Consider the following 16,057-nt stretch of genomic DNA (forward strand, 5'->3'; position numbering starts at 1 on the left):
TCAACAACCCGAACTTAACCTAAATAAGCAGCATTTCACCTCCCGAAGACGAGAATGAAGGGAGAAACAACAAAAGAAGGGACAAAAACTCAAAGAAGTTGTAGTACTGTATGTAGTACTGTAGTCAGCATCACACTACAACAAACTAAACAATGGCGCCCTCTAGCTGTTAGATACAGTACAGTTTTTAACCTTGTTTCGTCCAATTTAATTGGATAGAGAAAGCAAACGTAGACATTTTAATTTGAAAATATTTTGCCAGAGATAATTTAAAATAAGTGTAGCACATAGCACAGTGAACTAAAATATTAAGCTTGTTGGTTAAATGTACACAATAATACACTGACTATTTACTAGAACCATATTTCTTGTTTTATTTAACGAAAAAAAATCTCGGATTCTGTGCTTCATGTGTACTGAACACAGCTTTGGCTTTAACTCTAGTTTACCAACTTAAAATGACAAGGTATGGCACAATCAGTGCTGTATAATTCTTTCTGTGGAAGTTACAGTTATAGATTGACTAATATATTCTAATTATATAAAACACAGTGTCCACTGAGCTCAATGATTGTGCTGCTGTCCACATGGCCATTTACACAGTTATCCAATCAGCCAATCATGTGGCAGCAGCACAAGAGATAAAACCATTTACAGGTCTAGAACATTAGTTAATGTTCAAAACATTAGAATGAAGAAAGACATGAAAAATCTCTGTGACTTTTGCTGTGCCGTTTTTCATTTATAGCATTTGGCAGATTTCCTTATCCATGACTTACATTTTATTTCACTTTATACAACTGAGCAATTACAGGCCTTGCTCAAGAGGCCCAGCAGTGGCAGCTTGTTGGACCTGGGCTCTGAGCTCTCAACCTTCCAATCAGTAGTTCAAGCCCTTAGCCACTAGGCTACCACATCCCCGATGGTGGCATAGTGGTGGTGCAAGAAGGTCTAGTTTGAGTATTTCATCTGGGATTTTCACTCACATCTGTCTCTAGGATTTGCACAGTATAGTGTGAATACTAAAAAAAACTTTAAGTTTTCTGGGTGGAAATGTATTGCTGATAAGAAGGGGTCAGAGGAAAATAGCAGATTTACACATTTGTATATTTGAGTGCATAATTGATTATGTGTGAATAACAATTGTTAGTAAATGTAAAAATTAACGCATGGGGTGAACTAAAGCAATCATTTATTCTTCTGCCACATTTATAACTTTTTTTTTGTAGCCTATTTTCTTCTAAAATGTTTCTGAGAGTGGAAAAGACATGATTCTTCTTAGTTTCATTATAACAAAAACCTGCTGTTTTAACATGGATGTGTAGATGATTTATATCTGTTGTAGCTACAGATTAAAGTCTGTGATGTGCAAAGAAACCTGGTGAACATTACAGTATATGTATTGTGTCTTATTTCATTAAATTATTTAATTTCTAGTTGTTATAATGTTTTTGCCAATTGAACCAACCTTTTCTAATCGCTGATAAAAAATGGCCCTGAAACCAAACGTTTGCTATAAAATGCAGCAGCTTATTATGTCTAAAATAATCCCTTGGTTCTTTGTGCACAACCCACAATAAAAAGCAGAATTGCTATGGGTGGTTGTCATAGTGATGGCATTGCGAAGTTCATCAAAACTACAGCTCACCTTCCCATCAGCCTGATGAATATATACTAAATGTTCATTCCTTTTCAGGGCTTATAAGCGTACATACATCTGAAATAAGTAAGTAAATAAATAAATAAATAGAAAGAACTGAATGTTGCTTTGTTATTTAGTGCATGCACAAAAATACACCTGCTGGTTTTATCATCTTTTTGGATGATAAACGTTTAAATCCTTATATTTGGAAGAATCTCTTATATAAAGCACCAGATGGCAAATGAGGCAAAATCAAAGCTGAGCAGTTGAGGGTTAAGTGCCTTGTTGAAAGACTCAGCAGGGGCTCTCTGGTTCTTTGGTACTCTTGGGATTTGAACTCACAGCCATTCAATCACTAGCAAAGAATGACTTAATGACTGAGCCACCATCATTTTTTGGACCCAGAGCGTATGAAGAACACCCACACTTATGAATCAGATAGGGTAATGATTTTCAGTCTAATCTCTAAAACCATTACAGATCAACATTTTCTACTTATTTTTAAGCTAATATATGTATTACTGTATTTGTCTAGAGGTGGTGTAGAAACATAATATTTACAAGAGATGAAGCATAAGGTAAATTAAATTAACAGTGTGCTTAAACTAGAAAATTCTTCATGCATCGTGGTCCTTTCTCTGTTCTTTTTCATCTCTCCCTCCCAAACAGCTCTCTTGTGTGTGAGTAATCTCCACATTGTCACTCAGATCTGACCAACGTCACACCTGCTATCTACGCACCCACTTGCATTAACTCGACAGTCAGGCAACCAGCCTGGCCAACTGGCATTAACACAGCTAATAGAGCATCAACAAGGCAACATTTCTTCACAAAATTTCAGGGTGAGTGCTCATGCCTTTTTTACTTTTGCTATCATTTTCAGTCAGAAATACATTTCCCCCCTCTTTTGATTATTAGAATATTAGAAACCGTATTTGAAGCCAAACAGTCTGTGCAAGATGTTGTTAATTTATACTTGCAACCTTTCTGTTAGCTGAGCATGTGGAGAGAGAGTACCGAAAAGCTGTACCTTGATGAGAATAGAAACACTAGACGACCTCTTCAGAACCTCAAGTGGAAAATGAATATGCATTTTTAACACATTATGCATACCCAGCACATGGCTTCTCCAAATACAGGCTCGCTTGTCTTGTATACAACATGCAGCCTCCAAATTCTTTACGTTTGACCCAAAAAATCTGGGGATAAAATTGGGAGGGCTGCAGAAGGCCACTTGGCTCTTTACTTATGGAACACTGGCCTATGTGACTTTCAGACTCCCCACAAGAATGAAGCCTACAAGCAAAGCCTTTTCCCTTGGAGCACAGCTGAACATTGCTGACAGGGAAAGAAGTTACTGCTACACTCATGCAATGCACATGTGCACCATAGTGACTGTGCACTCACTGCTAACAGCAACGCTTTCCTTTAGCTGTCATGCCTCCGGCTTTTCCATTGCATTTCACAATAATGAGATCTTTTGAGGCCTAGAGTGGCTACTTCCCACACCTCATTTACAGCTTGTTCTATTTAACCGACATACAAAAGGTTCTACATACACGTACATGCTTACATACATACTGTATGTTATTAGATCCATGTATATCATGACTAAATCTTGGACTTAATATAACACAAAGGGCTTTAATTTATTGCTTCATTTTTAATCTGCAGTCCATACATTGTGAAAAAAAAAAGATTTTTAGGTTTAATAATCATGCACTGTGTTTATACACAATCCTGTGGTTTCCTCATATCATCTCAGAGTTTTTCTTTGCCACTGTCGCCTCACTAGGGGTAGATGTTAGAGATAAAGAGTAAGATCATTTTAAACTTAAAAATTGTTTTTAAAAAAATAGTTTTTTTATAAAGCAACTTTGAGACAATGTTAATTGTTAAAAGCACTGTACAAATAAATTGAATTGAATTGGTTGCAGAAAGAACAACAAAAGCACTAAGCCATGGGTGTCATGTGAAAGAAGGCAACCAATGCTGATTGTTTGATAAGGGCAGCTGTAAAAAATAAAATAAAATTACAAAAAATTATAAAAAAATAAAATAAAATTTATAGTTCATGTAAAAAGAATAAAGCTATAAAAATGTGTTGTTTAATTCGAAGTTTTTGTGATAAAATTGAACCTAAGTGTATATCTTGTATGACAAATGATCTCCTTGATTGTGGGTCCTCTGTAATAAGAATGCAGGACCATGTTCACCAAGCAGATGACTAAATTGGTAGTTGTCAAAAAGGCTGTATCTGTTCTGCAAGATAGCTTTAGGTATGACTTCCCAAAATTTCTTTCCTTCTTGACATCTTTCCATCTTGATCTTAGACATGATGTTATGCAGTACTCAGAGAGGATCTGTGAGGTAAACCGCTACAATAGGCTTTCGAGTGAAAAGATTCAAGGTTTCTACCTAAGGCTACTGAATGAACAGCCTCTCTAGCAAGAACTTAACTGCAGAGAAACGTGAACTGAAAGTCCCAAATCTTCCTGAATCTGTTTATATATAATAATACGGATAATTTTGTTAGATTTCTGTCCTAAAAAAGTTACCTAAAATGATTAGGATTTATATGGATTGATATCTATGTGTCAGGTTAGCGTAGCTTTTAACAAACCCATTTTTAATTTTTATATTAATATAGAAATCTATATACATTATGACCAAAGGTATTTGGACACCTCACCAATCAAATCTATATCTACTAGTTGAACATTCCATTCCAGATTTAGTCCCCTCTATGCTGTTATTTGAACCTCTTCTCTTCTGGACAAACTTTCCACTTGGAAACATTTTTGCCCATTCGACCATAAGAGTCAGGTACTGCTGTTAGAAGAAAAAGCCTTGTGTGCAGTCAACATTCCATTTCATCCCAAAGGTGATCAGTAGGGTTGAGGTCAGGGCTCTGTGCAGTCCAGTCTGGTTCTTCCTTAGTAAATGGACTTTAGGGTAAATGTCTTTAGGGACCTTTAGGTTTTGTTGGAACATGTTTCGGACGCTCCAGTTCCAGTAAAGAAGAAATCTTACAGCACATAAAGACATTATAGACAATTGTGTGTTTCAAACATTTTGGCAACAGTATATGGATGAACCTCATATCTGTATACACTCACAGAGTGTATGGTCAGATTTCCACATACTTTAGAACTTATGTAGCCTGTGTAGTCTGATAAACTGCACAATGTCATTCGATAACAATTTATTCTTTGCACATTCCCCTAACACAGTTGGAGTGGAACAAAGTAGATCTGAAAATAGATGTTGGACCAGCATTTATACCCAGCATATGCTTAAGCCTCAAGATTAGACTGCTCTGACCACCAACCAGCCACAAATAGCAGCAATAAAAAAATTGCTGCATGTTTAGATGTTTAGTAAATTACATTTTTACTTTTTTCTTAGTTTATTAAACGTAAACTTTAATACGGTCATGCGGTCATGTGTGTGCCCTGTGATGGGTTGGCACTCCTTCCAGGGTGTATCCTGCCTTGGTGCCCGATGACGCCTGAGATAGGCACAGGCTCCCCGTGACCCGAGGTAGTTCGGATAAGCGGTAGAAAATGAATGAATGAATGAGTGAATGAATGAATGAATGAATGAATGAACATGTCAATTTCTGATCTTGTTTTAATTTGTACCTGTAGATAAATTCATTTCAACAAAAATTAGTATTTCAACTGAGGAAAATGTTAGGACACCCGATGCCCTAATAGCTAGTATTTCCCCCTTTGGCTGAAATAACCTCAATGAGTTGTTTCCTGTAGCCATCTACCAGTTTCTGACATCAACTGGAGGAAAGTTACCCAAACTCATCTATGCAGAATTCTTTTAGCTGTGTGATGTTTGAGGGGTTTCTTACATTCACAGTCCATTCTAATTAAAGTTGTGCAGTCTCTTTCTGATTGTAGATTCATGCATTTTAACATAAACTGTATCAAGAGTCGGGGGGCACGGTGGCTTAGTGGCTTAGTGGTTAGCACGTTCGCCTCACACCTCCAGGGTCGGGGTTCGATTCCCGCCTCCACCTTGTGTGTGTGGAGTTTGCATGTTCTCCCCGTGCCTCGGGGAGTTTCCTCCGGATACTCCGGTTTCCTCCCCCGGTCCAAAGACATGCATGGTAGGTTGATTGGCATCTCTGGAAAATTGTCCCTAGTGTGTGATTGTGTGAGTGAATGAGAGTGTGTGTGTGTGTGTGTGTGTGCCCTGCAATGGGTTGGCACTCCGTCCAGGGTGTATCCTGCCTTGATGCCCAATGACGCCTGAGATAGGCACAGGCTCCCCGTGACCCGAGGTAGTTCGGATAAGCGGTAGAAAATGAATGAATGAATGAATGTATCAAGAGTTTGCTGTAGGTCCCGTGATGATATTTTAGGGTTTTTGAAGACTTCTTAAAGCATCTTGCAGAGTCTGCTCTTGGGGTGAATTTGTTTGGACAGTCTGACCTGGCCATGTTGGCAGTTGTTTTAAATGTCCTCCACTTGCAAATGATTTTCAGACAGTGGAATGGTTGATTAGAAATTAGATAGATTATTAAAGCTGATTAGAGATCTTATTAACTACCTTACAAGACTCGTAAGTATCAACAACATTCTTTTTGAAGGCTTCAGCGAGCTCTATGGATCTCACCATGGTGCTATCAGACAATAGATGTATATATCAGACAATTTGGTATGTAAAATAAAAGAAAATGTTATAATGTTATAAAATGTTATAAAAATATAGAAAGCCCCAGTCAGTCCGGTTTGGTAAAAACAAACATTATTCATTTATGATGAAAAATGAAGTAATGCAAATATCTGTAAATAAACTGTATATCTCTCTATCTGTATTCTCACAGGCTTTGCAATGGCAATCTCATTGTCTGTTGGAAGGTGTGAGAAACAGTAAAAGCAGCAAAGATGAACAGTGTGCAGAGCGTTCACACAGACAGTAACTCTCTGCTCAAAGCAGTCTATTTGGGTCGTCTCCGCCTGACACGCCTCCTTCTAGAGGGCGGAGCTTACGTAAATGAGAGCAATGAGAAGGGTGAGACACCCCTGATGATTGCCTGTAAAAGCAGATACTCTGACACCCAGGGGGTTCCAAAGGCAAAGATGGTGGGATATCTTCTAGAGAGTGGTGCTGATCCAAACATACAGGACAAAAGTGGCAAGACTTCTCTGATGCATGCCTGCCTTGAGCAAGCAGGACCTGAAGTTGTGTCCCTACTCCTGGATAATGGGGCAGATCCCTGTCTGGAGGACCATGTAGGCTCCTCTGCTCTGATCCATGCCATTAATTCCAGTGATGAGGAAACACTGAAACTGCTAATGGATGCTTTCAAGGCCAAAGGTAAAGAGGTCATCATCATCACCACAGACAGACTTGTCTGCGGAAGTCAAGTGGCCAAACAGTATCTTAAAATTCCTTCACTAGACCAGTGGGATAAGTCTCATTCCTCCTCGATACCATGTGCTTCTCCTTCTGAGATTCACCTCAGTACATCACCTCAGGAGACATTTTCCTCCGGCCTCTCAGAGCAAATGTTCTCTTTCCAGGACCTGCAGACTATGACCTGCTCTCAGACAACCATTCCCTCTAACCAGCCACCTTTGGTAAACAGGAGACTGAACAAACTCCACCATCTGCAGAGACTACACTCAGAACCATGGCTGAAGATCCCTCAGTCCTTTCTATCAGAACAACATGTCAAAGGTAACTCTCAAATGGAAAAACTGCCTGACATAACACCTGAAGAAGAATGTGCTTTCAGCATTGACAGACGGCTGCCTTTTAATCCTCAGGTCAGCACTGACATAAAAAAAACAACTAGTCAGTCTCAGCTTCATGAAAACAACACAAGCAATCGTGGAAATCTAAGAGCAGATGGAGCAATGCCTCGCAACATGTCCTTCAATGGTTTATCTTCACTGTACTCGCTCTCCCACCCAGATCTTCACTCCGACAACAGTGAATTCTTATCATCAGAGAATGACTCCGAAAAGTTACTCCCTAACCTGGCAGTGTCCAGTCTAATCAACATTATCCAGCGTCGAAAGCTTGGAATGGATCACTATAGCTCTGATTCACAGCTTTCAGTGTCAGGCAACTTCCCAGCAGAAGGTAAAAAACAGCTTGACAGCAGGCAACTTCCGACTTCACGATCATCCACTTTGATAAGCACGCAGGAGTCAATTGAGAGCACTTTACTGGGAAATATACACAAGAGACACCCAACCAATCTAGAAAGGAGGGGATCAGGGGCTCTTCTCACAGATCTACCTTTCAACCCTCGACCAGGTTTTCTACCACCACTGAGCCATCATGCTTCAATCCAACAAACTTCTGGAGCAAGCAGCTCCAGCAACAAGCCAACATGTGGCTTGGTGACAGGAATGAAGCAGTATCTCCCATCAGCTCCTGCTGGATTACCAAAGGATCTCAAGACCAGAAGATTTCTGATGAGAAGGCACTCCATGCAGCCCGAACAAATTAAACAGCTAGGTGACTTTAAGGAGATCTTCGGTTAATGATGATGAAATGCAGTGTATTGGTTAAATAGACGGGAATATACAAAAACATCTTAAAAATCTATCATTTGCTAAATAAATTGGGGTATGTGTGGAAGGGGGTTCATAATACAGCACACATTTAAGATTTATTTTCCATAGGTTTGATCCTTTCATTTTTCAGTTTCACTACTCAATAGTGAATTTATGAAAATTGCTTAATATAGTAAAGTTTACCTCTGTAAGTATTAATTAATATACCACTCAGGGTAAATTGAAGTTTAAACCCCACCATACATAATATATACACAGCTACCAGTAACTCGGTTTTGTGAATAAAATATATTTGATTTGGCATGATTTTGAATTCTTTAGGCAAAGGGCAATAACACCCTCTTAAGAAAAGATCTTAAATAATTCCTTGGTACTTAAGGGTTTGTACTCAGCATTAACTTATTATTAACATACTATTATTAATATTATTATTAACAGCATTAAATGAGTAGTTGTGTCAGAGTGATAGTTCACCTTTGGAATGCTACTGTCAATTTAAGGTAGGTTTTCTTTGCCACCTTACCTTAAGGTACGGGTTTTTTGTTAACTATGCATCATCCATTGGTTCTAATGGCAGTGTACATGAAACTGCTGGGCACCATGTCCGATGTCCCTGTAGGAACATCCTTTCACATTTGGAGACATTCTGTGCCCTCAGACATTTTGGAGTTTGGAGACATTTTGTGCCCTCTGGAAATGTTCCGGCCAGTTTTTTGCACTCCTAATGGCCATCTGTCCAACAGAAAATGCTGCCATGTGCATCTTAATGTAGACCCAGAAAGAGACAATTCTAGCTGACTCTACCATCTGGCTGCAGAAAAAATATCATAGATAAGGGGTTCAAGCCTAGTGTTTTGTCATAGTGAATAAACTTTATGTTTGCTTTATGCTGCCCTTTTGAACATGCTACAAGGGACCAGACCTATGATTTCAAGGTGTATGTGATCTGATGAGGCACTGTGACATAGGGCACTCGGTTCAGCAGGTCTGGTTTGACGGTTAGTGAGCAAGATGAGCTTGTGACTAAAATGAATCATAGTCTGTTCTGTCAGAATGTTTGTTTTTTTCTAAGACATGGCCAATGGTACCCCAAAGGAAAAAAAGTGATGAGTCTCTGGCCAGTGTGGGAACCATAATGGTCTGACAAACCTCCACTGTGCTATCTGTGTTCCTGTACAGTTAAACCACTGTGAGTTCTTGTGCCAACTGAACACAGGACTGCTGTGGAAGTGAGTGAGATATTTGATTGCACTGCAGAACACTTTACATCTAGACTGCCTGTAGTTTTTACAAAAATTTGCATGGCTAGAGATTTGCATCGCTAGTTTCACTCTTTTTGCATAAGTGACTAAGCTAAACGAATGTATGGATCCGTACCATGAAATGAATTTAATGAATTAATTGTGAGTTCAGTCTAAGTTGGTGTCCTTTCAGTTTCAGCAGGAGATTCTGGTTCAAGTTCTGGTTTCCAAAAACACCTGTCAAGCTGCTTCAAATTCTGCTTCTACAAGAGACATTGATCAGAACCTTAGCACCTCTGTATCTGCTGGTTCAATATTCTTCTTCTTTTGTACCAGCTTCGATAAGCTTTCAGCACAGCAGACTGGTTATGACTTTGAACTACTGATCAAGAGGTTGTGAATTTAAATCTCAGTGCTACTGCAGGGTGCTTGATCATAGTAAATAACTGATGTTGGGCATCAGTTGCTTGGGTGACTATAAATAAATGGGTCATTTGCCCAGCTGTGCTGAACTACACTGATGCATCAGGCTCTTATCTTTAGAATGCTCCAGTCCCAGGACTCACATCAGCTATATCAATGTCTGTCTCTGTATGAAATGCAGCTGTACTGAGCTCCAACAAGTTCACTAACAGCGCTTGATTTAGTTCACTGCCTTCTAGCATAGTACAAGAGCTCATGCTTCCCGTTCCAGGGAGCTTTGCATTCGTGCCTTTTTCACGTTTGTGTTCCAGCCGTGACAGTGCAGAAAAGCCTTTAATTCAATAATAATAAGTAAGTAGTATCCTCATAGATTGCAAACTTCTTATGTTGCAATCAGCATTACGCTTCAATTATCCTAGTCAAGACAAAACCTGCATGTGAGTGATTGTGATTTTCTTTTGCTACCTGTGATGGTCCACACATGGACCTTCCACAATAACAGTTGTAGAAGGGGAATTAGTTATAATCACACTGTCCGGTGTCACCCAGATGAGGATGGGTTGCCTTTTGAGTCTGGTCCTTATCAAGCTTTCTTAATAACATGTCATTGAGTATTTTTCTTTCCACCTTCACATCTGGCTTGCTCATTAGGGATAAAATTTATATCCTGAATTTACATATTTCTGTAAAGCTTGTTGCGACAATGTCTTTTGTGCTATACAAATAAAATTGAATTGAAATTAAATGCTGAACATTCAATGTCCCAAACAATTTGGATATTGATATTGGACATTGTCCATCATCCATCAGAACTGGGCAGAACAGAAGCTTGCTTTACATCCTGCCCAGAATGTTCAGAAGTTAGGAATTGTTCATTCATTCATCTTCTACCGCTTATCCGAACTATCTCGGGTCACGGGGAGCCTGTGCCTATCTCAGGCGTCATTGGGCATCAAGGCAGGATACACCCTGGACGGAGTGCCAACCCATCACAGGGCACACACACTCTCATACTACAGACAATTTTCCAGAGATGCCAATCAACCTACCATGCATGTCTTTGGACCGGGGGAGGAAACCGAAGTACCCGGAGGAAACCCCCGAGGCACGGGGAGAACATGCAAACTCCATACACACAAGGTGGAGGCGGGAATCGAACCCCGACCCTGGAGGTGTGAGGCAAACGTGCTAACCACTAAGCCTTAGGAATTGTTAACAATCAAAATTAAAACATTTCATGAAATCAAATTGATCAAATTATAAAATGAGTTGCTTTGTAAAAACAGCACTCAATTAAACAGGCATTAATACATTTCCATTTTTTATCAGTGATTCCTGATCCTAGTGCAAAGGAATCTGAGTTACATTTAGCCCCAGATAATTAAAAAAAATCAGAAATGTGTGCTGCAAAGAAAATGCATATTACACCTATGTTTCATTAGTAGTGAAGACTACTGACTGTAGTCCTGAATAAGACCCCATGATATAACATACACCAATCAGCCATAACGTTAAAACCACCTGCCTAGTATAGTGTAGGTCATCCTTGTGCCACCAAAATAGCTGTGACGTGTCAACAAGGTGTGCTGTTGTATCTGGCACTTAAAAGTTAACAGCAGATGCTGTAAGTCCTGTAAGCTGTGAGATGGCGTCTCCATGGATCTGAATTGTTTGTCCAACATATCCCATAGATGCTTGATTGGATTAAGATCTGAGGAATTTGGAGGCCAATTCAACTGTCCAAGTAACTGTTGTGACTGTTCATATTATAAACAACTCTTTTATGGGAGAGGGATAAAAAAATAAACAGTATAATAAAAGAAAATGAAACAGAATAAAAAAAGAACGTAAAATAAGGTAATAAATAAGGTGTGTGTGTGTGTGTGTGTGTGTGTATATATATATATACGTATATATATATATATATATATATATATATATATATATATATATATATATATATATATATACGTATATATATACACACATATATATACCTTATTTTACTTTCTTTTCTTTTCTTTTGTTTCATTTTCTTTAGTTAAGAAAAGTGTAAATGAACCATAGTCAATCTGGAAGAATCAATCAAAAAATTAGTTTTCTGTATTATTTTGAGGCATTTATTAATCTTACCATTAACACATTCATGCGAGTGATTTTTTTTCTGTGCTTGCTTTCTCTGAAATAAATGTTTGCAAATGCTGCTTTGAGATCAACATGCAGTTCCAACTATTAACTTAAACACAGATTCTCTTGAGAGCCTTTAAGAGTTAGCACAGGTGATGGAAAAAAACACTGCACAGTGGACTGTTTTGGATACCAGTAACAGAAATATCTAACAGGCCCACTGCACTATGACATGATCTCACTAGGTAAATGTGCGCTACAAACACAAAACATCTGCAATATTTTATTTAAAATATTTATTTATGCTTGATGCGTTATTGACAGTTGACAATTGAAAGTCAACAAAAATAAAATAATAAAAATCTCATGATATACTTTAAAACTGTATTAAACGGTATTAAAAACATGCACTCATATTTACTTAATCATAAAGACAAGACAAAGAATAAAGCTCTTGTTATTGCTGCATTTTTTCTATTTGTTATTTTTTCCCCTGTATATATATATACTGCATATTTATATACATTATTATATAATATATATATAAACTGTATATACAATAGTATACAATAATATACAGTAATGTGGAAAAAGAAAAAGAAAGTACCCCTATCACTTTCAATTCCTAAATAGCAAGAAGTGATTGTATGTTAGATTTTATTAGATAAAAATAAAAAATCGGTTAATTCTATGAATCAGTAACATGTAGAACCAATTTAACAACAATAACATGAGATAAATGTTTTCTGTGTAGTATGTGAATGGATGTGTGTCAGTAATTGTGCCCTGCCATGCGTTGGCACCCCATCTTGTGTCCCCTGCCTTGTTCCCAAGTCCTTTATGATAATCTCCAGGCTCCCCAGGACCCTGTGAAAAATAAGAACTACAAAAAATGGATGGATGAATGTTTTCTCTAGTCTCTCACATCATTTTGGGGAAATTCTGGCCCTGTACCTTTAATTACATTGCTTAAGTTCATTGATGCTTTAGGGCATTTGCTTATTGACTGCCTTATGTGCTTAGGATCCCACCAGAGCATCTCATTGGGGTTGAGGTCTGGGGTTGGATATTGATTCTTTCTCTTTTTTTCTCATTCAGATGTCAAATCGCTGGTGTCCTTGGGATCATTGTCTTGACCCAATAAATTACTGCCTTCAAACATCAATGAAAAGTCTATGGTGTGAGGTTATTTGTTTGTTTAGTGGCTGGTGAATTGTTGTTCAGGCATTTGTCCAACCATTTCTTTCTAGACATCATATTATGCCACGTCATGCTGGAACAATAAATGGCCCCAAATTGTTGCCATGATATTGGACCTCCATCAACTGTTGGCACAATGAATATAAGTGTCTTGGCATTCACCAAAGATTTGTCCATCAGGCTGCCAGATAGTGAAGAGTGATTTATCATCTCTCAACAGGGAACACGTTTCAACAGCTCCAGTGAGCTTGCACGGTCTATTGCTTCATGGCTGAATTCCTAGAAGCTTCCACTTCACATACTTACAATTGACAGATCTAACAGAGGTAAAATTCCATGAACTGCTTTGTGGCATCTAAAAGTGCCATATTTAAAGTCACTGAACAAACCCAGTGCTTCTTTCAGTGAAAGCGACCCACTTTTATGAATGATGATGTTTTACGACCCCTCACCATGTGGTTGTGTTTAAATAAAGAATGCAAGGTGGTCCAGTCATGTCAGAGAAGGTCTGAAACAAATTTTAACCATAGGTCCAATTCTGTACATGAAATCTCTCCATATCCAATCAGCTGTCCAGCTAGAATGACTGCTAAGCCCATGTGACTTCTTCCAATCAGTAGTCATATAAGCTGACAACAGCATGTACGTGATTTCATGCACCTGTTAGCAAACAGTGTGTCTGAAACACAGGTGTCCACATATAGCTATATAACGTGCATAATATGCACAAAAATACAGTTATGTATTTTTGTACGGTTACATTCTGGCACACATTCACCGTGCTATCATTTGTATAAGCTTATGCAATGTCACAACATTTATTTCCATTTAGAGTTGCAATCATTTCTCTCAAAAGATCTTGTATCGAAGATGGGTGAGTCGGACCGCATCGTAAAGTCATCTCCAGCACATCTCAAAGATTCTAAATGGGGTGTTATGTTCTGAACTCTTCTTATGCGGTGGCCAGTCCATGTGTGAAAATGATGTCTCCTGCTCCCTGAACCACTCTTGGAACACGCCTGTGCCATCAGGGAAGGAAAACATTAATTAATTATATTCAGGTAGTCAAGGCTGAACGTAAACCTGACCAATCGAAGCAACCCTATTTCATTACACTGCCCCCACAGGTTTGTACAGAAGGCTCTAGGAATGACGGATGGGCCACTTCGACCATTTCTCTTCTTACCCTGATGCACCTATCACTCTGGAACAGGGTAAATCTGGACTCCACATGACCTTTTCCATTGATCCATAAAGCATTGAAGCCTTTTTTTTCCGATTAGCCTCACCTATAAGTGCTTTCTTAAAGCTCCCAAACTCTTGAGTTCTCCTTGTATTATGCATGTGGAAATGCTCTTACTCTCAATATTAAACATACTATGATTTGATTTCACCAAACTTTTAAACGATCTCCGATCACAAATCATTCAAGATTTTTGTTGACCGATCCTTTCAGAATTTAATAATTTTTTAAATTCTTAACCCAATTTTAATAGCTTCAGCAATCGCCTCAGTTGCTTTCCTTGCTTGATTCAGGCAAATAATTTGACCTTTCTGAAACAGAGTAAGATCTTTTTACCCACAACCACGAGATGCAGTGGTGCTTAAAGGTTTGTTGAACCCTTTAGAATTTGCTTTCAGTAGATCCTTGTTCTTTAAATGAAATAGGGTACTCACTGACACCTGACTGTCATCATACTGATCGAAATAATTTGGCCTACAAATGAACTGTTAATCCTAGAGGTTCGCATATATTTGCCACTCACAGATATCTATCATTTTGGATCATTTTTGCAAATAAATAAATTACAAAGTATAGTACTTTGTCTGCTTTTATGACTTGAGGTTTAGGGTTATATTAATATAGTCTTATTTTCTAAAGGGTTCACAAACCTTCATGCTCCATCAAATATCTTCGTGGTTATTAAAGAAATGAGAAGCTACTCACTGCATCAGTTACGGTTGACTTGACTTGACTTCTTGGTTGAATAACTTGATGCCAACTGAAAATATATATATAACTGCAGTAATTTGCTTAGTTAAATCCGTGTTGTTACATGTGAAACATCACTAAACAGATAGACATTGAGCATTTGTTTTTGCAAGTTCTAAAAAAATGTATCTGTTTATTGATGATTTAGCAATTAAATCAACATTGTACAAGGTGAGAATAAAAATAATTTAAACCACCCCAAACTGAACCTCCAGATAGAAACGAGCACAACGTCATACGAGATGAAACACATCTCCTCTTTATCTGCCCAGAAAAAATGATCTGCATTTACATACTGTATTTAGTAGTAACTTTGCTTGTATATTGTTTACAGGATGCTGACAAACCCGTATTATGAACAAAAGAGAAAAATGAAACAAAACACAATCTTTCCCAAGTAACCCACCAAAAAAAAATATAAATAAAACATTTTTTTTTTAAATATAATAGATACACACACAGTTTAATTATTTCATTTGGCAGGCTTTTTTATATGGTTTCTTGAAGAGAGACTATGATGTATGTAGCATTATACATCATCTAATCACAATCATCTTCAGGCAAGAAAAATAAAGCACAAACTGAAAATGCAGTATACACACGACATGAAATCTAATAACATACAATCACTTCTTGGTCATTAAGTTCATGTTTATGAAAGTGCATATTCTGTATTTTGGAACCTGTCAATGGCTGGCATCCAAGAACTTCATTGTTGCTGGTTTTCAAGAACATGTTTCACCTTTCTTTGCGCTTACTCAATAAACGAGTTTTCAGAATGTAAATGAATCGCTTTTCTCCGTAATCCACCACAGAAATTGGCAGAACACATTAAAAAAAAAAACACGCTCACACTTTTATTAAGATTCCCCCAATGTTATTG

The 16,057-nt window shown here is 38.0% G+C and overlaps 1 protein-coding gene across 1 annotated transcript; it reads left to right on the forward strand.

Annotated features, from left to right (window-relative positions):
• The first annotated feature begins 1,994 nt into the window (after window positions 1-1,994).
• Window positions 1,995-11,050, forward strand: ankrd34ba (ankyrin repeat domain 34Ba). Its single transcript, XM_060896710.1, has 3 exons — window positions 1,995-2,085; window positions 2,312-2,484; window positions 6,486-11,050. Exon 3 carries the CDS (start codon window positions 6,547-6,549, stop codon window positions 8,155-8,157), a length of 1,611 nt encoding a protein of 536 aa, XP_060752693.1. The 5' UTR covers window positions 1,995-2,085; window positions 2,312-2,484; window positions 6,486-6,546; the 3' UTR covers window positions 8,158-11,050.
• Window positions 11,051-16,057: the final 5,007 nt, after the last annotated feature.

This window comes from Tachysurus vachellii, chromosome 20 (assembly GCF_030014155.1).
Source record: "Tachysurus vachellii isolate PV-2020 chromosome 20, HZAU_Pvac_v1, whole genome shotgun sequence".
Classification (NCBI taxonomy): Eukaryota; Metazoa; Chordata; class Actinopteri; order Siluriformes; family Bagridae; genus Tachysurus; species Tachysurus vachellii.